Source organism: Tamandua tetradactyla, chromosome 15 (genome assembly GCF_023851605.1).
Source record: "Tamandua tetradactyla isolate mTamTet1 chromosome 15, mTamTet1.pri, whole genome shotgun sequence".
Taxonomy (NCBI): Eukaryota; Metazoa; Chordata; class Mammalia; order Pilosa; family Myrmecophagidae; genus Tamandua; species Tamandua tetradactyla.
In genome coordinates, this window is record NC_135341.1 from 32,806,719 (window position 1) to 32,830,824 (window position 24,106).

At 36.6% G+C, this 24,106-nt stretch overlaps 1 protein-coding gene across 1 annotated transcript in view; it reads left to right on the forward strand.

Moving 5' to 3' along the window:
* The window catches only part of SFMBT1 (Scm like with four mbt domains 1), a 262,229-nt gene that overhangs the window by 146,266 nt on the left and 91,857 nt on the right, over nt 1-24,106 (forward strand). Inside the window, 2 exon segments of the mRNA XM_077129004.1 lie at nt 5,226-5,320; nt 11,535-11,775. Of these exon segments, the coding sequence (XP_076985119.1) occupies nt 5,226-5,320; nt 11,535-11,775 (336 nt within the window).

A 24,106-nucleotide genomic window follows, 5' to 3' on the forward strand; every position in this document is an offset into this window, starting at 1 on the left:
TTCATAGCATCACCACATAGCTCTGCATTCATCATCACAATTGATTCTTTTTTTCTTTTTTGTTAAAAATAACTCATATTAAAAAAAAATAAATTTCAAAGCACATCACAACAATTAGTTGTAAAACAGATTTCAGGGTTTGGTATGGGTTACAGTTCCACAATTTTAAATTTTTACTTCTAGCTGCTCTAAAATACTGGAGGCTAAAAGAAATATCAGTATTTCTTATATGATTCAGCAGTCATACTCATTTGTTAAACCTTACCTTCTCTGTATAACTCCACTATCACCTTTGATCTTTCACCCACTCGTTAGGGTTATTTGGACTACAGCCATTCTAACTTTTTCATGTTGGAAGGGACTGTCAGTAATATGGGAAAGGGGAATGAAACTAGTTGGTGTTCTGGAGAGGCTGGCCCCTCTGCATGTCAGTCCTTCTGGACTTATCTAGTCTAGGGACCCATCTGGAGGTTGTAGGTTTCTGGAAAGTGACCCTAGTGTATGAAGCCTTTATAGAATCTTATGTAACGCCCTAGGTGTTCTTTAGGATTGGTAGGAATGTTTTTGGTTGGGGTTTGGCAAGCTATGATAGGTAGTAGTACTTAACCGAAGCTTGCTTAACAATGGCCTCCAGAACCTTGAGGAGGGCATGAGATTTTGTAGGTTTGTCCAGAGTGATACCCTGATAAATCCCAGAGTGATTGCAACAGTGAATAAAAAAGTATTTGCCAAGTCCCCTTGGGGGAATGTTGAGAAAGGGGGAAAATTCAACTTCCCCAAGTGGAGAATTCCTGATGTTCTCACAATCAGTGGGGACAACCAAAGCAATAGGCTGAGCCCTCAATCTTTGGTTTTATTCATATGAAACAACCCCACAAAGGATAGTCTAAGCCTGCTTAAAATGAGATCTAAGAGTCACCCCCAGAGAACCTCCTTTGTTGTTCAGATGTGGCTTTCCTCTCTCTCAGTCAACTTGACAAGCAAACTCACTGCCCTCCCCCTCTCTACATGGGACATGACTCCCAGGGGTGTAGATCTTCTTGGCAACATGGAACAGCAATCCCAGAATGAGCTGGAACTCAGCATCAGGGGATTGAGAAAACCTCTTGAACAAAAGTGGAAAGAGCAAAATGAGACAAAATAAATTGTCAATGACAGAGAATTCGGAGTCGAGAGGTTATCCTGGAAATTATTCTTATACATTATATAGATATCAGCTCTTTAGTTAAGATGTAATGGAGAGGCTGGAGGAAAGTGCCTGAAAATGTAGAGTTGTGAAGATGATTGTATAATGATATAGCTTTCGCAGTGTGACTGTGTGATTGTGAAAATCTTGTGTCTGATGCTCCTTTTATCTACATTATCAACAACAGATGAGTAAAAAATACAGATTAAAAAATAAATAAATAATTGGGGAAACAAATGTTAAAAGAAATTTAGTAGCTTGAAATGCTGGTGATCAGTGAGGGGGAATGGTAGGAGTATGGTATGTACAAGTTTTTTTCTTTTTATTTCTTTTTTCTGGATTGATGTAAATGTTCTGAGAGGTGATCGTGGTGATGAATATACAGCTGAGATGATATTGTGAATTATTGCGCATATACCAAGAATGGAATGATCATATAGTAAGAATGTTCGTGTTTGTATGTTGTTATGTTAAAAAGAAAAAAAAAGAACGGCCTCCACAGTAGCCTCTTGACTCTATTTAACTCTCAGCCACTGATACCTTATTAATTATACTTCTTTCCTCCCATTTGCTCAGGATGGCATTGTCAATCCCATGGTGCCAAGACCAGGCTGATCCCTGGGAGCCATCTCCCTTGCCACCAGGGAGACTTTCACCCCTGGATGTCATGTCCCATGTAGGGCAGTGGGCAATGGTTTCACTTGCAGAGTTGGGCTTAGAGAGAGAGGCCACATCTGAGCCACAAAAGTGGTCCTCCTGAAGTAACTCTTAGGCATACCTATAGGTAGGCTAAGCTTCTCTGCTACATACATAAGCTTCACAAGAGCAAGCCTCAAGATCAAGGGCTTGGTGTATTGATTTGGGTGACTCTAATATTTGACACAGTATTAGGGGTTTCCCTGGTGGTAAAGTTTAATAGTTCCATAATTTTTCTCCCTTCCCTCAGTGGATTTTGTCAATACATTTTGATTATCTACTTAATATACTCTGAGATGTTTCAGGCATTATATTTAGCTATATGGGATGAAAGGCCCTCATTCTTATTCTGGACTCCCTGTGTTTGGATTGTTTAAATGATCTATCCAGACGGGTTGAGTTAGATTATGTGCTACAGAAAACTTAAGTTCTGGACAAACTAAGTTTTTCTTCCTTTGGTCTCAAAGAGTAGGTAAAGTTCTAAAATATAGACAATGTCTTCCTTAACCATGTATTCTGAATTACCTTAATCTTGACCTGATCATATACTTTTATTAATATGCATATGTTCATAAAATTTATGCCACAGAATCTTGTTTTAAGACCTAAATTGTATCTTGCTATGGTTTTCATTCTGTACTTCCTGTTTTCCAACTGACTTTTCTTTTTGTTGTGAGATTTATCTATGCGAATACTGGTTCATTCGTTTTAAGTATGGTTTAGTGCTATTCCATTACAGAAAGGTCATAATTGACCTATTCTTCTATTGCTTCTTTCTCTGTTGCTATTACAAAGAATGCTGTTGTGAACATCCTTGATTTGCCTTCATGTATTAATGTGAAACAAAGATTTCCTTAGGGATACTCATTGTACTAGTTAGGTTCAGGTTGGTAGAAATAAGGACTCTAAAGACATTTCTGTTGAAGCCTCAAACAGAAATGAGGAATTTGTTGTTGCAAATTGGAAGGAAGGCGAACCTTGGTTTTGGGTGGTGGAAAATTTGGCAGAATTGAGTCCTGTGCTGGATGGAAGGGAGAATTTGAATGCAATGATCTGAGATATTTAGGTGAAGAGATTTCCAAACTAAATGTGGAAAATGCAGCCTGGTTTCTTTTTTGTGGCTTAAAAATGAAATATAACAAGAAAGGAATAAGCTGAGAACTGAACCCTTGGGTACAAAGAAACCAGAAACTGATAGTTTAGAAATGAGACCCCAGAGAATATTGCTCCATGTGAGGATTTAATCAAACATGGAACCAGTCAGCCATTACAGGACAAGCCAGGATTGGAGATGAAGTTATCCAGAAAGGATTTTTGGAAAGTCCTATTGTTTGATGCTTTGATCCCTGTATGCTGCATGCCAAGTTAACAAATTTTTGTGAGACCTGTATAAATGGAATCACTGCCAGTCTTTACTTTTACTTTACTAAAAGGGACAGACTGAAGGAAAAATAATCTCAGAGGCAGAGCCATGGAAGCTAAGGTCTGAAGCCAGGAAACCTCAGGCCAGAAGAGTGGGTCCACCTATGCATGTGGAGGGTGTGAATTTGCCCTAGAGGCAGAGGGTGGGCCTTCCACCTCTATGTTCAGAAAGAGTTCTGGTGCACATTCCCCGGGATTGGGGCAAGCCTCGGAGACACCCCATTGTTCTGAAGGGGTTGAGCATTGCCCTGGAAATGGCATGGCATCTGGGTACCACCCAGATACTTGAGGAGGGTGGGGCTGGGTAAAAGGTAGTCTCCTCAATGCTCCCCAATGTTGCAACCATCATCCTTGTGTTTGGAGAAAACAGGGCTGCTGTTTTCTCCCTTTATAAAAGCTAATCCAGTTCTGGTGTGTTACATTCTGGTAGCTTTAGCCAACTAAAACGCTCATTCAGTAACTATATATTGGAGCTTGCTATGTACCAGGCATTGTCCTGGGCAGTGAGAATGTATCAGTGAACAAAACACCAATAACTACTCTTTTGGAATTTAAGTGATGTGGAATTATTGGATTATAGAATATTTGAATATTTGCTTATTCAACAACCATTTATTATCTTTATTATATACCAGGTACATAATAGTCTAGGTAACAGAGATAGAGGAGTTACCAAAACACAGTTCCTGTTTTCCTAGTGGAAGAGATAAACAGACATGTAGTATATTGTCAGGTGGGAATGAATGCCTCAAACTAAATGAAAGCAGGGCCCATACTTTAGATGGGTGCTGATGGAAGACCGTTCAGAAGAGGCGATATTTGAGTGGAGATTTGGCTGAAATGGTGGCATGAATGATTCCGTGGAATGATTCTTTGAGCTGAGGGAATAGCAAGTGCAGAGGCTTGAAAAAAGAGAAGAATGGCAACGCACTCATTGTCACCTGAGCACACTGAGCCACAGGAAGCTGGTTGCAGATGAGGTAGAAAGATATCTAACCAGTGGCCTGATCTCTGGGGTTTTTGCAGTTTTCCGTGGATTTTAGATTTTATTTCAAGAGCAACTGATAGGTGAAAGATATTATGCTTAGGTCTTGGCCTGGACAGAGAGTAGTTGATGTGGTGGAAAATTTTTAGGTTTGGGATGTGTTTTAAAGGTAGTACTTGCAGAATTTTCTAATGCCTTGGATATAAGGTATGAAAGAAAAAGAGGAAAACAGGGATAACTTTACTTTTTTTTTTTTTTTTTTTTCATGAGGAGGCACTGGGAATCAAACCAGGGTCTCCGGCATAGCAGGTGAGAACTCTGCCTGCTGAAGCACTGTGGCCCACCCTACTTTACATATTTTTGATTGAGTCAGAATATTGACTGGTAGTATCATTTTCTCAATTGAAGAGTACCAAGGAAGAATCATGTTGAAAGTTTCAATTTGAAATGTCTGCTAGATATCGCAAGTATTTGGCATTAGATAACAAATTGCAGTCAAAGTATTTGTAATAGTTTTCACAACCAGCTTTAAGTGATCCATTTGGTTGAACCCCAGATGGGATACCAGCAGAAGCAGTGTGTCACACTACTAACCTTTTGAGATTGAATGAAAATCAATGGATTAAGGGAACTGGTCATTTAAAAAGAATTCTTAGGCCTCTTGCCTTTTTCACCTGTCTTTGCTAGAGAGAGAGAGAGAGAGAGAGAGTGTGTGTGTGTGTGTGTTTGTGTGTGTGTTTTCTCATAACATATATTCTCAATAAATTTTATGCCTGCTTACTCTAAAAAAAAGAAAAGGATAAAATTCTTTTGTGTAAAATTGATTGATTTTTCCTGAAGTAAATTCTCTAAGTTAGATTTGTCAAGTTTATGCTTTTGTAACTTGGATTTTCTTTAACTGGTGTTCACCTGTGTTTGTTTTGTTTTTTGTTTCAGATGCTGGATCTGGTGTGGAAGAAGTGGAACTAAGCTGGGAGGATTATCTAGAAGAGACAGGTTCCACAGCAGTTCCCTATGGGTCTTTTAAACATGTAAGCATAACTGTATTTGCTTTTGCTGGTTATAGCCCTTTCCATTTCATCACTAAAGCATTGTTAGAGAGTTTGTACTTTAGTTGGTATACTTGAAATAATTTGAATGGTTTACCCTTTTCCCTCCTCCTACTGTACTCATTAAGAAAACTTGACATGTTGTAAGTCCTGTTTGATTTTTTTGTATTTTCTGCCATTCATTGCAGGACTCATCTTTTGACCATTTTCTTTTCTTTTTTTAATTAATTTTTTAGAAAAATATAACAACAAATTAACACAAACATTCTTAACTTATGATCATTCTGTTTTACATATATAATCGATAATTCACAATGTCATCACATAGTTACATATATATTCATCGTCATGATCATGCCTTAGAACATTTGCATCAATTCAGAAAAAGAAATAAAAAGACAATAGAAAAAAATTCATACACACCATACCCCTTACCCCTCCCTTTCATTGATCACTAGCATTTCCATCTAAATTTATTTTAACATTCGTTCCCCCTATTATTCATCTTTATTCCGCATGTTTTACTCGTCTGTTGATAAGATAGATAAAAGGAGCATCAGACACAAGGTTTTCACATTCACACAGTCACGTTATGAAAGCTGTATCATTATACAATCATCTTCAAGAAACATGGCTACTGGAACACAGCTCTACATTTTCAGGCAGTTCCCTCCAGCCTCTCCATTACATCTTAACTAACAAGGTGATATCTGTTTAATGCATAAGAATAACCTCCAGGACAACCTCTCGACTCTGTTTGGAATCTCTCAGCCATTGACACTTTATTTTGTCTCATTTCACTCTTCCCCCTTTTGGTTAAGAAGATTTTCTCAATCCCTTGATACTGAGTCTCAGCTCATTCTAGGATGAGCCTGTCTTTGACAGGCTTATCAGTAGGCTTGATTCAGCTGAGGAAAGGATGAGTAATCTTGAAGAACGGGAAATAAAATTACCCAGAATTGCAACAAGAAAAGAGTGGCAAAAGAAAAGAAAGCAAACCAGAACACTTAACAGCTATGGGGCAATATCAGAAAGTCTAACATATGTGTAATTAGAATCTTAGAAGGAGAAGACATACTTGAAGAGATAATGGTAGATAATTTTCCAAAGGAACTTGGACCACAGTGCATATCTAAGAAGTTCAGAGAACATAAAATAGGATAAATACTAAACAAACAAAACCCATCCAGACAGATTGTATTAAAACTGCTGAAAACCAAAGAGAAAATCTTGAAGACCTCCGGAGAGAAAATATACATTACATATAGAGAAAGAAAGGATTATAGGAACATTCTCTTCCAAAACCATGTAAACCAGAAACCAGCAAGTGTATGTAAGCCAGAAGACAGCAAACAGCATTTTTCAAAGTGTTGAAAGAAAATCCTGTCATTCCAAAGTTCTATACCCAGCAAAAATTTCTTCCATAAATGAAGAAGAAACAAAAGACTTTTTCAGGAAAACAATAATTGGGTGAATACGTTACCAGCAGAACTATACTACAAAAAATATTAAGGGATGATCTTAAGGCAGAAGGAATTTGATAGATGTTAGAAACCTGAATCTGCACAAAGGAATAAAGAATGCCAGAGCTGAGATAAATGAAAATAGATACAAAATTCATTGTTCTTATTTATAATATTTCTAAAAGATAATGGTTTGAAATAAATATAGTAGCAATTTATTGTATGTTTATAGTATGTGGAAAAGTAAAATGCATGATCACAGTAGCACAAAACATGAGAGGGATGAGTTGAGAGGACACAGTTTAAAGTCTTTATGCTCCATATGAAGTGGTATAATATTATTTGTAAATAGAATGCAGTCATTTAAAGGTGCATGTTGTAATCCCTGAGCACCCATTAATTTTTTAAAGAAGTATAGATATTAAAGCAATATTGGAATTAAAATGGAATCATAAAACCTATTCAGTTAAGTCAAGAGAAGGCAGGGAAAGAGAAAAAAGATGGTATAATAGAAAACAAGTTGCAGTATGGTAGATTCTAATCCGACTACGTCAATAAATACATTAAATGTAAATGATCTAAAGGACACCAATTAAAAGCCAAATTGTCATATTTGAGTTTAAAAGACCCAACTATGTGCTGTTTACAAGAAACCCACTTTAAATATAAAGATGTAGGTTAAAAGATGAAAAATGTATACATGCAAATATTAATCAAAAGAAATATGAGAGCCCAATTCTGCAAGTAAAATCATTACCGTCCACCCTATGTAGGACATGACATCCAGTGGGAAAGTCTCCCTGGCAGCATAGGATATGACTTCTAGGGATGAGCCTGGCCCAGGCACTGTGGGATTGACAATTCCTGCCTGACCAAATAGGGGAAAAGAATTGTAACAAAATAAGGTATCAGTGGCTGACAGAGTTCAGATAGAGTAGAGTGGCTATTCTGAAGCTGTATTAGTCAGGATTCTCTATAGAGAAACAGAAACAACAGGAGATACCTGTAAATATGAGATTTATTAATATGTCTCATGCAACTGTGGAAATGGAAGAGTCCAGAATCTGCAGGGCAGGTTGTGAAGCTGACAGCTCCAATGAAAGGTCTGGACAGATTCCACAGGAGAGGCTCACTGACTGAAGAAGCAGCCAAAAGTCTCTCTTCTTCCTTAAAAAGTCTTCAACTACTGGATTATCTCATTGGTGGGAGGCACGCCTTAATTGATTATAGATGTAATCAGCCATAGTTGCAATCAAATGACTGATGATTTAACACACCAACCTTTCAGTCATAATAATTGTAATACATGTCTTTTTTTTTTTCTTGATCAGTCTGTGCAGAGGTTTGTCAATTTTATTAATACTTTCAAAACCTAACTTTGGTTTCATTAATTTTCTTTATTGTTTTTCTGTTCTCAATTTAATTGATTTTTGCTTTTATCCCATTTAAAATCCCAGCAAATTAATTTGTGTATATATCAAGAGACTGAGTCTAAAGTTTATATGGAAAGACAAAAAGCCAGAATACTATCACATTACTAAGGAAGAACAAAGAAGACACTACTTAACTTCAAGACTGAGCATAAAACTGTAGTGCCCAAGTCATTGTGGAATTGATGAAAGAATAGACTGATCAATGGAACAGAATAGAGATCTCAGAAATAGAACCACACAAATATAACCAAGTTAGGAAATAGCCCCCAATTTGTTTTAAGATTAGTGTAGCCTTGATAGCAAAACCTATGAGTAATATTAGAAGCTAAATTACAAGTGTGTCATTCATGAAAATAGATGCAAAATATCTGTATAGAAAATAATAAACTGAATATAGCTATTTAAAAAGAATAATGCATCAGTAATAAGTTGGTTATTACAGGAATGTTAGGTAGTTGACTATTTGAAAATTAACTAGTGTAATTCACTATTGTAGCAGAATGAAGAAGAAAAAAAATCACATGATCATCTCAATATATAAAGAAAAAATATTCATTAAAAATAATTACCCTGTGGACCCAGCATTTGCCAAAACACACACACACACACACACACACACACACACACACACACAAACAAACAAACAAAAATACTCTTTCTAATAAAAAAATTTTTTTTTTTTAGAATGACCATAGCCCAAATACCCCTAAAGATTGGGAGATGGATCAGAGGAGAAGGACTAGTCATAACAGAGAAGATAGAATTTAACAAATGACTGTGTCTGATGAATCATTATATTAATATTTCTTTTGGTCTCCAGTGTCTTAGAGCAGCTAAAAGGAAAAACCTAAAATTGTGGAACTGTAAACCATACCAAATGCTAAAATCTATTCTGTAACTACTTGTTACAGTGTACTTTGAAATTTATTGCTTTTTTGTATATATGTTATATTTCACAATTAAAAATGTTAAAAAAAATAAATTTTTAAAAAAATTTGAGCAAACTATAGATGAGAATTTCCTTAATTTGATAAAGGGCATCTACAAAATAATCTTTGTTTAATATGTAGTGGAAGTTCTAGCTAATACATTAAGCCAAGAAATACCATTAGCATGTATAATAATTAGAAAGGAAGGAAAAAATGTCATTATTTGCAGATGAATAAAATAACTTACAGGTATATTATATTATTAGGTTTAATGAATAACTTTAGCAAGACTACTGGATATAAAGTCAATGTAAAATTATATTTCTATATATCAGCAACAAGAAAAAGGAATTGAAAGATATTAGTTATAATAACAGAAAAACTATGTCACCCAGGAATATATGTAACAAAAATTCTCAGGGAAACAAACTCCAGACCATTTTGGATACAAGTTAAAGACCTAGATAAATGGAGAGAGATGATTTGTTCATGGATTGGAAGTCTCACTCGTTATAAAGATATAAGTTCTTCCCAAATAGATCTATAGATTTACTGCAACCCAAATCAAATACCAGTTTTTTTTTGGAGGGGGGGGGTAGAAATGGCAAGCTGATTCTGAAGTTCACATGGAAATAAATATAAAGGACCAAGGATAGCCAGACACACCTGATGAAATATGGAAATAAATAAACCTGCTCCCTAACTAATAGGATACACAAAGACTAATTCCAGGTGGATATTAGTTCTAAATATGAAAGGCTTTTAGAAAATAATAGAAGGTAATGTATCTTCATGACCTTTAGGTATTTGGAAAGATTTGCTTAAAGATACAAGCAAAACACATTATATCAAGAAAAAATGGATAAATTAAGCTTCATTAAAATTCAGAACTCTGTAATATTAAAACATGCCATAAAGAGGGTCAGTAATGGTTGTAACATGTAACTGACAAAAAACTGATAACCAAAATATAGACTCAGTAGAAAAATGGGCAAGAAACTTGAACAGGCATTTCCCAAAAGAAGAAATCCAAATGACTAATAAATGTAAAAGTTAGTAGGGAAGTAGATTGGATATTTTATCTGCTTCAGCATTGAAATCAATCATTTCTTCATGGAGCCCTTATTCTTTTTTTTTAAAGTAGGGTGGCGTTCAGAAACCATTATTTGAATGCTAAATTTGTTCATTGCTATTGGGATATCATCAATTCTCTCTTTCAGTTCACAGACCTGAAAATATATGATACTAATATACAAAAACATATACGTCCATACTTTTTTCTAGAACTATCTTTCTCTTTCCTCCCTCTCTCTCCCTGCCCCTCCCTCTCCCGTGAGCTCATGCTGAATACCTCTGATTCCAGTCCAAAACCACTGGGGCCATTCTAGTCTTCCACTTTCCTTATATGTAACTTCTTTTTCCAAAAGTGAGAAACCTGGGTCTCATTATCCACAATATTTTAAATTATGTATTTATTTAATCTTAGTATACACATAAAGTAGTTCCAGAATAACTAACCCATACTTTTGTGACTATACTTTATTATCTAAATTAAGACACTTTTGAGACAGAAAGAGGACTTGATTCAGGGATAACAAGTGTAAACGCAGACTGTTTTAGGTAAACTGAAAAGTAGGCTCCCTGTGGATGTTATATAATATATTATTACCATTAAAACTTATTTTTGCCCTTTCCTTTTTCTAGTTTCATGGATTTTCTTTTGGGTAATCTAGAAATCATTTTTTTTAATTTATATGTTGAGGACTGTTAAAATGTTGAACATTTAGTGATTTATATGCTTAGTAGAAATTATGTTCTAGGATCATTATAGCCTGCTTTGATGAAAATATTGAGTTCTATTAAAATTCCTTTTCTTCAGTGCCATATGGGATAGTGTTGCTCTTCCTAGTTTTGTTTGGATCACTTTTTTGAGTTAGAGTTGGAATTTCTCAGGTTTTCCTTGAAAGGATATTATGTTGTATTTAATGCTTTAGAATTTTAAGCCATGAAAAGGGATGTTTTGGGCAGTGCAATGGTAGCTCAGTGGCAGAATTCTCACCTGCCATGCCGGAGACCAGAGTTCGATTCTTGGAACCTGTCCATGCCAAAAAAAAAAAAAAGAGACAGAAAGAAGAGAATATTTTTAATGGGTAGGGTTTCTGTTTTCAGTGATAAAAACATTTAGTTAATGGTCAGTGGTAATGGTAACACAACATTGCAAATTCAATGCCGCTGAATGTACACTTAAAAATGGCAAATGTTATATGTAATGTATGTTACTCCATTGCAAAAATTAATCATAAAAATAAACTGTTGGTCAAGGAAATATTTATTTGAGATACTTGTCTGGTGGTTATATTTCCCTGTTCAGGTGGACACACGCCTGCAGAATGGATTTGCTCCTGGGATGAAACTAGAGGTGGCTGTGAAAACAGATCCTGAAACCTATTGGGTTGCCACCATCATTACCACTTGTGAGCAGTTGCTCCTCCTTCGCTATGATGGCTATGGGGAGGACCGGAAAGCAGATTTCTGGTGTGACATCAGGAAGACTGAACTCTACCCTATTGGTTGGTGTGAGCAGAATAAGAAAGTCCTTGAAGTCCCGGAAGGTAATAAAATACTTCGATTCAAGACATGATAGTGATATTGCCTTAGGAAAATTTTGACTGTTGGTGTGTTCAGTCTCCCAAGCACGTAGATTTACCCAATTTTTAATACTAACATTTCAAATGAAAATATTTATAAAGAATAACAGTTTTTCTTATCTTTTATAGTTATTTTCTGTGCTGTGTCAAGCCTCAAGTTTATCATAGAGAACATAAATTCCTTATAATTTTATGAGACTGTGAGGCTCTCTAAGTTTGAGACTTGAAGTCCTGGGGGTTGAAGTCCTTTAGATTGGACCAAGTTGCTATGATTAGTTCTGTTTCTTTTTTTATTGTCTTCCCTTCTCTTAACCCAAAGTAGTCTGGACCCTATGAAATCTTAAAAATAAGCCAATTGAAGCTCCCTTTCAAGAAGGAACCTTATAGGGAGTAGACTCAAAATCAAACAGGTAAGGGTAGGCAATGGTAGCTCTGTGGCAGAGTTCTCACCCCGCATGCCAGAGGCCTGGGTTCAGTCCCCAGTGCCTGCCCATGTGAAAAACAAACAAACAGAAAAGAGACAATAAGGGCAAAACAAAGAAGAGGATGAGATAAAAGGTGGAGGAGGAAAAGAGAGATTGCAGATTTAAGAAAATCCAGACCATATATGGTTTTCTTTTAACTTGTCATTTTGATATAATTTAAGATTTTCAGAAAAGTTGCAAGAATATTATTGAAAATTCTTGGAGGCTTTTGCCAAGTTTCCCCAAATGTTAACGTTTTTCCACATTTAAAAAATTTTTTTATTGTGAAATAAAGCTTATATACAAAAACAATAAATTTCAAAGTATATTTTATAAAGTAGTTAATAAAAAGGTTTCAATGTCTGGTATGTGTTACAGTTCCACAATTTCAAATTTTTCCTTCTGGCTGCTCCCAGACACTGAAGACAAAAGAAATATCAATATAATGATTTAGCAGTCATACTCATTTGTTACATCCTATGTTCTCTGTTACAACTTCTCCTTCTCCCAATCTTTTCAGGTATTTAGATTATTCCCATTCTAACTTTTTCATGGTGAAAAGGGGTAGCAACAACATGGGATAAGGGGGATGATTAATATTCTTGGAAAGATAGGTATTTCTGGGTTTCAGGACTTATCTGGCCTAGGAACCACCTGAAGATTTTAGGTTTCTGAAAAGTAACTTAGTGTGTGCAACTCTTGAAGAATCTCAGATAGAACCCTGGGTATTCTTGAGGGTTAACAGAAATGATGTTGTTTGGGGTTTGGCATACCATGGCAAGTAGCAATGTCTAGCTGAAGCTTATATGAAAGTAGCTCCCAGAATAGCCTCTCAACTCTATTTGAACTCTCTTAGCCACTGATACCTTATTTTGTTACATCACTTTTCCCCCTTTTGGTCAAGAAGGCATTGTCAACCCCATCATGCTAGACCCATGCTCATCCCTGGGAGTCATGTCCCACATTGCCAAGGAGACTCACACCTGTGGATGGCGTGTCTCACATAGTGGGTAGGATAATGATTTCACTAGCAGACTTGGGCTTAGAGAAAGAGAGAAGCCACATGTGAGCAACAAAAGAGGTCCTCTAGAGGTAACTCTTAGGCGTAACTATAGGTAGGCTTAGCTCCTCTGCTATATAAATAAGTTTGACAAGAGCAAGCCTGAAGATCAAGGGCTTGAGTGGGAACAACTAATTCAATAAGCTGAGCCTTCAGTCTTGGGGCTTGCCTCTATGAAACTTATTCCTGCAAAGGAGAGGCTAAGCTTGCTGATAATTATGCCTAAGAGTCACCCCCAGAGAGCCTCTTTTATTGCTCAGATGTGGCCTCTTTCTCTAAACCAAATTTTCAAGGGAACTCACCGACCTCACCCCTACATGGGACATGACTCCCAGGGGTGTAAATCTCCTTGGCAGTGTGGGACCTGACTCCCAGGGATGAGCTGGGAGCCAGCATCATGGGAATGAGAAAGCCTTCTTGATCAAAAGGGAGAAGAGAAAAATGTAACAAAATAAATTCTCAGTGGCTGAAAAATTTCAAAGAGTCAAGAGATTTATTCTTACACATTATGTAGATAGCCCTTTTTAAAAAAAATTATTAATTAAAAAATTAACAAATGAAATAAAATTAACATAGATAATCAGTAATTCACAATATCATCACTTAGTTGCATATTCATCATTTCTTAGAACATTTGCATCCATTCAGAAAAAGAAATAAAAAGACAGTAGAAAAAGAATTAAAACAAAAACAGAAAAAAAAAGATTATACCTACCATACCCCTTACCCCTCGCTTTCACTGATCACTAGCATTTCAAACTAAATTTATTTTAACATTTGTTGCCCCTATTATTTATTTTTATTCCATATATTCTACTCGTCTGTTGACAAGGTAGAGAAAAGGAGCATCAGACACAAGGTTTTCACAATCACACAGTCACATTGTGAAAGCTATATCATTCCTCAGACATCTTCAAGAAACATGGCTACTGGAACACAGCTCTACATTTTCAGGCAGTTCCCTCCAGCCTCTCGCTTACATCTTGAATAACAAGGTGATATCTACTTAATGCGTAAGAATAACCTCCAGGATAACCTCTTGACTCTGTTTGGAATCTCTCAGCCATTGACACTTTGTCTCATTTCACTCTTCCCCCTTTTGGTCGAGAAGGTTCTCTCAATCCCTTGATGTTAATTCTCAGTTATTCTAGGTTTTTTCTCAATCCCTTGATGCTGAGTCTCAGCTCATTCCAGGATCTCTGTCCCACATTGCCAGGAAGGTCCACACCCCTGGGAGTCATGTCCCATGTGGATAGTGGGAGGGTGGTGAGATTGCTTGTTGTGTTGGCTGGAGAGAGAGGCCACATCTGAGCAACAAAAGAGGCTCTCTTGGGGGTGACTCTTAGGCCTGAATTTTAAGTAGACTTGACCTATCCTTTGTGGGGTTAAGTTCTTATGAACAAACCCCAAGACTGGGGGGCTCCACCTATAGCTTTGGTTGTCCACACTGCTTGTGAGAATATCAAGAATTCAACTTGGGGAAGTTGAATTTCTCCCCGTTCTCACCACTCCCCGAAGGGGGCTTTGCAGATACTTTTCCAGTCACTGATCAAATCACTCTGGGATTCATCGGAGCATCATTCTGGGCAAACCAACAAAATCTCATGTCCTACCTGAGATTCCAAGTACTTACGGTGTTCAATCAAACAGATAGCCCTTTAAGTTTATGGTATATTGGAGTGGCTAGAGGGAAGTACCTGAAACTGTTGAACTGTGTCCCAGTAGCCTTGATTCTTGAATATGACTGTATAACTATATAGTTTTTACTATGTGACTGTGGTTGTGAAAACCTTGTGTCTGATGCTCCTTTCATCCAGGGTATGAAAAGATGAGTAAAAAAAATAAATAAATAATAAATAATAGTGGGAGATAGAGGGTAAAAATTGGTTTGACAGAAACACTTTGGGTCAAATAATTGGGAGGGGTAAGGTATATGGGATATGTGATTCCTTTTTTTTTTTCTTCTTTTTCTGGAGTGATACTATTGTTCTAAAGTGATCATTATGAAGAATACACAACTATGTGATGATACTGTGAGCTGTTGATTCTATAATCTGGTTGGATTGTATGTATGTAGATACTTCTCAGTAAAAATATTAAAAAAAAAAAAAAAAGATCAGGACTTGGCCTATTTACTTGCAAGTCTGTATGTTTGAGATAGTGTTAGAAATTTCCCTGGTGGTAAATCTTAACAGTTTCACATTTTCTCTCCTGTCCCTTGAGGGATTTGCCAGTACTTTTTAATTATCTGTTCAATATACTCTGGGATGTATCCTGGCATTACATTAAGCTATACAGAATTACATTACCATTCTGGGCTCTATGTGTTTGGATTGGTTAAATGATCGATCCAAACAGGTTGAGTTAGATTATGTGCTACAGAAAATTTAGGCTGTGGACAAAATACACCTTTCATCCTTTGGTCTCATGCACTAGGTTACATTCTAAATTACACATTATGTCCTCCTTAACCCCTGTATTCTGGTTTACCTTAGTTCCAATCCAGTTGGCTTCACTGTTATTTCTAATTGAAGCCTAATCTCTTTTTCAGTTTCTTTAACTGTTGTTAAAGAACAATAGTTCAATGTTGTTCTTTCATAGCTGCAGAACTCCTACTCTGAATTGTAGGTGTTACACAGGTACCCATGGTTCCAGGGAAATATCAGGTTATACATATATAGCACAGGATCTCAAAATCTAGAAATAATACAAAATGTGGCTGCTATAAGAGCTTACAATCTAGGCCCCAATTTTCTTATAAATATTTTCTATAAGAGATCATACAATATTTGTTCTTTTGTTTCTGGCTTATTTTGCATCAGCTAATGTCACCCAGATTCATTCTCCTCATGGCATGCCTCGTGACTTTGTTCCTTTCTGTGGCCGTACCATATTCCATCATACATATACACCACAGTTCATCATTCTACTTCTCAGTCATTGCATCCTTAAGTCTCCTCCATCCATGGGGCATCATGTATAATATTCAGAGTCAACAATCTGTATCTCACATTATCCTCACTTTATTGTAAAATCATCAGCACTCTCAATTTTAGACAGTTTTCATTGTTCCTAAGAGAAAAATAACTGATAAACATTCCCTCACCAAATAGAAAATCCAAACCTGCCCTTAACTCTTATCCTCTGCCCCCCAATTATTTACCCCTGGTGTTGCTGTGGTACTGTTGATGTCTTCCTATTAAACATAGATCATAGCATACATTAGTAGTTTGCCCAAACCCAATATTATTTACTCTTTGTATAAGATTCATACCTTTGAAGTAGTTCCTACAAGAACTTATTTATATTTGTAGTGTTAATCCGTATAATACATGGCTCTATACAACACCTTTGAATCAATGTTCACCTTCAGTATGGCAGTATTTCTTTAAAAACCCACTAATGAGCTGCCTTCACTTCTCTCCATTCCCTTAGATTTAAGTGCAACTTCATTAGCTAACCATTCACTCATCTCTAGCTTCTGTGTTTCTCTAGGACCCTTATATTCTATATTATAAGCCTCTAAGTTTACATTTACCAAGGTCATAAAAGCAAAAATTATACATTATCTATTCTTTGGTGTCTGGCTTATTTCACACAACATTATGTCATCAAAGTTCATCCATGTTATCATATGCTTCAGCATCTCATTTTGACTTAGCTGCTGCATAGTGTTCCATTGTATGTATATACTACATTTTGTTTATCCACTCATCTGTTGTGGGCACTTGGATTGTTTCCATCTTTTGACATTTGTGAATAATGCTGCTATGAACTGGGGTGTGCAGATGTCTGTTTCTGTCACTGCTTTCAGCACTTTTGGGGAAATACTGAGTAGTGAAATTCCCAGGTTGTAGGGCAATTCGATATTTCATTTTCTTAGGAAGTGCCAAACTATCTTCCATAGTGGCAGTACCATTATGCAGTCCCATCAGCAGTGCTTAAGTATTTCAATTTCTCCACATCCATGGTTGAAAGAGGAAGGTTGGGGCATGTATGAAGATAGAAGATAAAGACTTGACTGTATAACTTCACAGAATCTCAAGTAGTCAATGGTGGTGATTATATTTACAAATATAAAAGTGTTTTTCCATGAGGGAGAACAAATGAATGTCAACATTGCAAGGTGTTGAAAATGGGATTGTATACAGGAAAAATAGTCAATGCAAGTTAAAGTCTGTAGTCAACAGTAACATTGTTATAATACAAAGGCATTATACCAAAACGAAATGTCAACAAGCAGGGGATATGAGGGAGGGGTATGGATGTTTTGTGGAAGGAAAGAAAATGTCTTCATATAGATTTTGGTGGCAAAGGCATGGCTGTTTACTTAGGTTGGATTATATGATGTGTGAATAAAACTGTTTCAAAATAAACAGAGAGAAACAAATGCTAGAGAAAATGTGGAGAAAGAGCTATACCTATTCACTATTGGTAGGAAAGCTGGAAGGTGCAGCTCCTTCTGAGAACAGTGTGGTGGTTCTGCAGGAGGCTAGGGCTGGGATTGCCATATGATCTTGCAACCCTGTGGTTAGGTATGTACCTGGAGGAACTGAGAGTGGGTACACGAATGGACATTTGCACACTGGTATTTATAGTGACAGTGTTCTTGATTTGCACTGGATGGAGGTGGCCTGAGGTACAGTGACTGAGGAATGGAATGGGAAAGCGTGGTGTTGTAATGGCTACAAGAAGGAATGTTGTGAGGCATGCAACTTGGTGAATGTACTTTAAGGATAGTCTGCTGAATGAAATGTCAGGAAAAAAAAAAGATAAATATTATCATGCCTCAACTCATGTGGACTAACTATAAAATACCAACTTGGAGAATTGAAGTCCGGAGTATGGGTTATCAGGTTGAGGCATATTGTAAAGGTTCCTAAATTGTAAGCTCTTAGAGCAGTCACATTTATTCAGGAGTTATAACTGTTATTACTAAATTCTGAGATACTGAGTTATTTGTATATAATCTCATTGTTCCCTGAAACTTCGGGTATTTATGTGACACCTGAGACTCAGCGCTAGAGCACTAAAACTGTGAAAGTCAGCATTACCCCATTCAGCAACTGTTTAAAAAGCTGAAAAAGATATCAGACTTTGACTAGAGATGTGAATGAAGCTGATCTGGATAGGAGTAAGGTAAATCAGAATACTGGAGTATTCTCTCACTGTTAAGTATCATGCTGGCATATATACCGTTTATCATATTGATGAAGTTTCCTTTTGAAGTGTTTTTATCAGAAAAGAATGCTGAATTTTGTCGAAAGCTTCTTCATTGTCAATCGAGATGATCATCTGCTTTTCCCCTTTCTATTTGTTAGTATGTTGTATTACATTGACTGATTTTCTTGTGTTGAACCACCCTTGCATGCTGGTGTACTAGTTTGAAACTGTTGTGTATGCCAGTGAAGCCATGTTCTTTAATCCTCATTTGTGCTGGTTTGAAAGGATGTATGTACCCTAGAAAAGCCATGTTTGAATCCTCATCCCATTTTGCAAAGGCAGTCATTTCTTCTAATCCCTATTCAGTATTGTATGTTTGAAACTGTAATTAGATCATCCCTCCGGAGATGTGATTTGATCAAGAGTGGTTAAGCTGGATTAGGTGGAGACATGTCACAACCTATTTGGGTGGGTCTTGATTAGTTTACTGGAATCCTATAAAAAAGGACACATTTTGGAGAAAGCTAGAGATTCAGAAAGAGCAGAGAAGAACAGCATAGCCATGAGAAGCAGAGAATCTACCAGCCAGTGACATTTGGAGATGAAGAAGAAAAATGCCTCCCAGGGAGCTTCATGAAACAAGAAGCCAGGAGAGGAAGCTAGCAGATGACGCCATGTTCACCACATGACTTTCCAGATGAGAGAGAAACCCTGACCCTATTTACCATGTGCCTTCTCACTTGAGAAAGAAACCCTGAACTTCATTGGCCTTCTGGAACCCAGGTATCTTTCCCTGGGTGCCTTAGATTGGACATTTCTATAGAACTGTTTTAATTGGGACATTTTCTTGGCCTTAGAAATGTAAACTAGCAACTTATTAAATTCCCCCTTTAAAAGCCCTTCCGTTTCTGGTATATTGTATTCCAGCAGCTAGCAAACTAGAACAGATTTTGGTACCAGGAGTGGGGTCCTGCTGTGGCTTGCAAATATCAAACATGTTGGAATGGCTTTTTAAATGGATAAGGGGAAGATTCTGGAGGAGTTGCAAGAAGCTTGGTAGAGAAGGCTTAGAATACTTTGAAGAGACTGTTGATAGAATGTGGATTCTAAAGACACTTCTGTTAAAGCCTTGAACAGAAATCAGGTACATGTTAATATAGACTGGAAGGAAGATGAGCCTTGTTTTAAAATGGCAGATTATCTGGCAAAATTGACAAGTGACTTCGGCTGGAAGGCTGATTTTAAAAGCCATGAACTTGAATATTTACCAGAATAAATCTCCAAATTAAATGTGGACAGTGCAGCCTGGTTTCTCCTCATAGCTTATAGTGAAATGCGACAGGAAAGGGATAAGCTGAGAACTGAACTGTTGGGTACACAGAAACCAGAGATTGAAGTTTTGGAAAATTCTGGGTCTCCTAAAATGGAGACCCCAGAGACCAATGCCCCAGAAAAGCTGGAGATTCAGAAAGAGCAGAGAAGAATGACATAGCCATGAGAAGCAGAGAGAACCAGCCAGAAATCTTTGGAGATGAAAAAGAAAACGCCTCCCAGGGAGCTTCATGAAACAAAAAGCCAGGAGAGAAAGCTAGCAGATGATGCCATGTTCGCCATATGCCTTTCTAGATGAGAGAGAAACCCCGACCCTGTTCGCCATGTGCCTTCTTACTTGAGAGAGAGACCCTGAACTTCATTGGCCTTATTGAACCAAGGTATCTTTCCCTGGATGCCTTAGAATGGACATTTCTGTAGACTTATTTTAATTGGGACATTTTCTTGGCCTTAGAACGATAAACTAGCAACTTATTAAATTCCCACTTTAAAAGCCTTTCTGTTTCTGATATATTGCATTCCGGCAGCTAGCAAACTAGAACATCATTCAATATTGTTGGCTAAAGCTGGATCTTTTGGGAGATGTGACCCATCCAGTTGTGGGTGGGACTTTTTGATTAGGTATTTTCCATGGAAATGTCCCTCAAACCATTCAAGGTGGGATTGCTTATGAGAGTCCTGTAAGAGGGAACCATTTTGGAGAAAGCTTTAGAGCCCACATCACCTGAGACCTTTAGATATGAGGAAAGAAACGGCCCCCAGGGAAGCATTTTGAAATAAGAGGCCTGGAGAGAAATCTAGCTGACGTCTCCCCATGCCTTCTCAGCTAACAGAGGTGTTTGGAATCCATCAGCCTTTTTAAAGCCAAGATATCTTTCTCTAGATGCGTTAGTTTTGACATTTTTATAGCTTAGAATTGTAAACTTGAAACATAATTCCCGTTTTAAAAGCTGTTCTATTTCTGATACATTGCATTTGGCAGCTTTAGCAAACCAAAACACCTGGTATACCCCACTTGAACGTGGTATATAATTCTTTTAACATGTCATTTAGTTCGATTTGCAAGTATTTTGTTGAAAATTTTTGTGTCTGTATTCATTAGGGAAATGGGCCTATACTTTTCCTTTCTGGTAGCATCTTTATCTTCTTTTGGTGTTAGAGTGATGGTAGCTTCATAAGATGATAGGTAGTGTTTATTTTTCCTCAAATTTTGGAGCATTTGAGCAGGATTGCTGTTAGTTATTTTGGGAATGTTTGGTAGAATTCTCCTGTGAAGGCATATGACCTTGGACTTCTCTTTATAAGAGGGTTTTTGATGACTAATTGAATCTCTTTTCTTTTGATTGGTTTGTTGAGATCTTGAATTTCTTCTCCAGTTAGAATAAATTGTTCATATGTTTGTAGGAATTTGTCCATTTCATCTAAGTTTTCTAGTTTGTTGGCGTATGGATTTTTGTAGTCTCCTCTTATGATTGTCTTTATTTCTTCAGTGTCTATGGTAATGACCCCCCCATTTCTGATTTTATTTGTATCCTCTCTTTTTTTTTTTCTTTTTAATCCTAGCCAGGAGTCCATTGATTTTATTGATTTTCTGAAAGAATCAAGTTTGAGTTTTGATTCTTTCTTTTTTTTTTTTTTCCCACTGCATTTATTTCTGCTCAAATCTTTGTTATTTCTCTTCTTCTGTTTAGTCTGGGATTAGTTTTGCTGTTCTTTCTCTAGTTCCTCCATGTGACCAGGTGAGTCCTTGATTTTTGCTCTTTTTTAATATAGGCATTTAGGGCAATACGTTTTCCTGTCAGCACTGTTTGCCACATCCTATAAGTTCTGATGTGTTGTTTTCTCATTTTCATTTGTCTCCAGATATTTACCTATTTCTCTTGCAATTTCTTCCTTGACTCTCTGGTTATTTAATAGTGTGTTATTTAATCTCCATGTCTTTGTGAAATTCTGGTTTGTTGGTGGTTGTTGATTTCCAGCTTCCTTCCATTTGAATGAAAGTGCTTTTAATCATTTCAGTCTTTTTTTTTTTTTAACTTATTAAGACCTGTTTTGTGTGCCAGTATATGATCTGTCTTGGAGAACATTCCATGAGCACAGGAGAAGAATGTATTGTATAACCTGGTGTTTGGGGAGTAGCAATCTATATATGTCTGTTAGGTATAATTCATTTATCACATTGTTTAACTTCTCTATTTCTGTATTGACTGTCTTCTGGTTGTTCTATCTATGCAGGAGAGTGGTATATTGAAGTCTCTCACTGTTATTGTTGAAACATCCATTGCTTCCTTAAGTTTAGCCATTGTTTGCCTCATGTACTTCGGAGTGCCTTGAATGAGTGCATAAACATTTATGATTGTTACTTCTGCTTGGTGAATTGTCTGTTTTATTAATTCATAGTACCCTTTGTGTCTCTTTTGACGTCTTTACATTTAAAGTCTTTTTTGTCTGACATTACAAAAGCCATTCCTGTTTCTTTGGGTTACAGCTTGCATGGAAAAACCTGTTTTTCCTTCTTCTCAGTTTCAATCTGTTTTTACCCTTGGGTCTAAGATGAGTTTCTTGTAAGCAATATGTAGATGGTGTTCTAGTTTGCTAGCTACCAGAAAGTGATATACCAGAAACAGAATGGCTTTTAATAGGGGGAATTTGTTAAGTTACTAGTTTACAGTTCTAAGGCCTATGAAAATGTCCCATTAAAACAAAGCTATAAAAATGTCCAATCTAAGCATCCATCCAGGAAAAGATACCTTGGTTCCAGAAGGCTGATGATCAGAATTTCTCTCTCAACTTTCCAGTTGGCACAGGGCAACATCTGCTGGCTTTCTCTCCAGGCTTCTTGTTTCATTAAGCTCTCCCAGGGGTGTATTCCTTCTTCATCTCCAGTGGTCTCTGGCTGTGTGGGCTCTGTGCTTCTTGTTGCTCTCTCGTTCTGAAAGGGACTGTCTCTAAAATGTTTGCTCTTGTAAAGAATTCCAGTAAACTAATCAAGACCTACCTGGAATGGGTGGAGTCACATCTCCCTCTAATGAAAGGTTAATGCCCAGATTTGGGTGAGTCACACCTCCATGGAAACAGAGAGCTCCCAGCCAGCAATGTTGAATGAGGATTAAAGGACATGGCTCTTCTGGGGTCCATCATAGATTCTAACTGGCACAGATGGATTATATTTTTTAATCTGTTCTGCCCATCTGTATCTTTTACTTGGTGAGTTTAGGCTGTCAACATTCAATCATTAACATAAATGCAGTTCTTGAATCTACCATCTTATCCTTTGGTTTTCATTTGTCAAATCTATATATTATTTTCCCTTTCTTTTTATCCTTTTTTTTATTATTAATTAAAAAAAGAATTAACAAAACAATTAGAAATCGTTCCAATCTACATGTACAATCAGTAATTCTTAATAACATCACATAGTTGCATATTCATCATTTCTTAGTACATTTGCATCGATTTAGAAAAAGAAATAAAAAGACAACAGAATAAGAATTAAAACAATAATAGAAAGAAAAAAAAAAACAAAAAACCTATACCTCACATGCAGCTTCATTCAGTGTTTTAACATAATTGCATTACAATTGGGTAGTATTGTGCTGTCCATTTCTGAGTTTTTATATCCAGTCCCGTTGTACAGTCTGTATCCCTTCATCTCCAATTATCCCTTCTCTTTTTTTTTTTTTTAAATTAATGGAAAAAAAGAAATTAACCCAACATTTAGAGATCATACCATTCTACATATGCAATCATTAATTCTTAACATCATCACATAGATGCATGATCATCATTTCTTAGTACATTTGCATTGGTTTAGAAGAACTAGCAACATAACCGAAAAAGATATAGAATGTTAATATAGAGAAAAAAATAAAAGTAATAATAGTAAAATCAAAACAAAACAAAACAAAACAAAACAAAAACCTATAGCTCAGATGCAGCTTCATTCAGTGTTTTAACATGATTACTTTACAATTAGGTATTATTGTGCTGTTCATTTTTGAGTTTTTGTATCTAGTCCTGTTACACCGTCTGTATCCCTTCAACTCCAATTGGCCATTATCTTACCCTGTTTCTACCTCCTGCTGGACTCTCTTATCATGGACATATTCCAAATTTATTCTCGAATGTCTGTTCACATCAGTGGGACCATACAGTATTTGTCCTTTAGTTTTTGGCTAGACTCACTCAGCATAATGTTCTCTAGGTCCATCCATGTTATTACATGCTTCATAAGTTTATCCTGTCTTAAAGCTGCATAGTATTCCATCGTATGTAT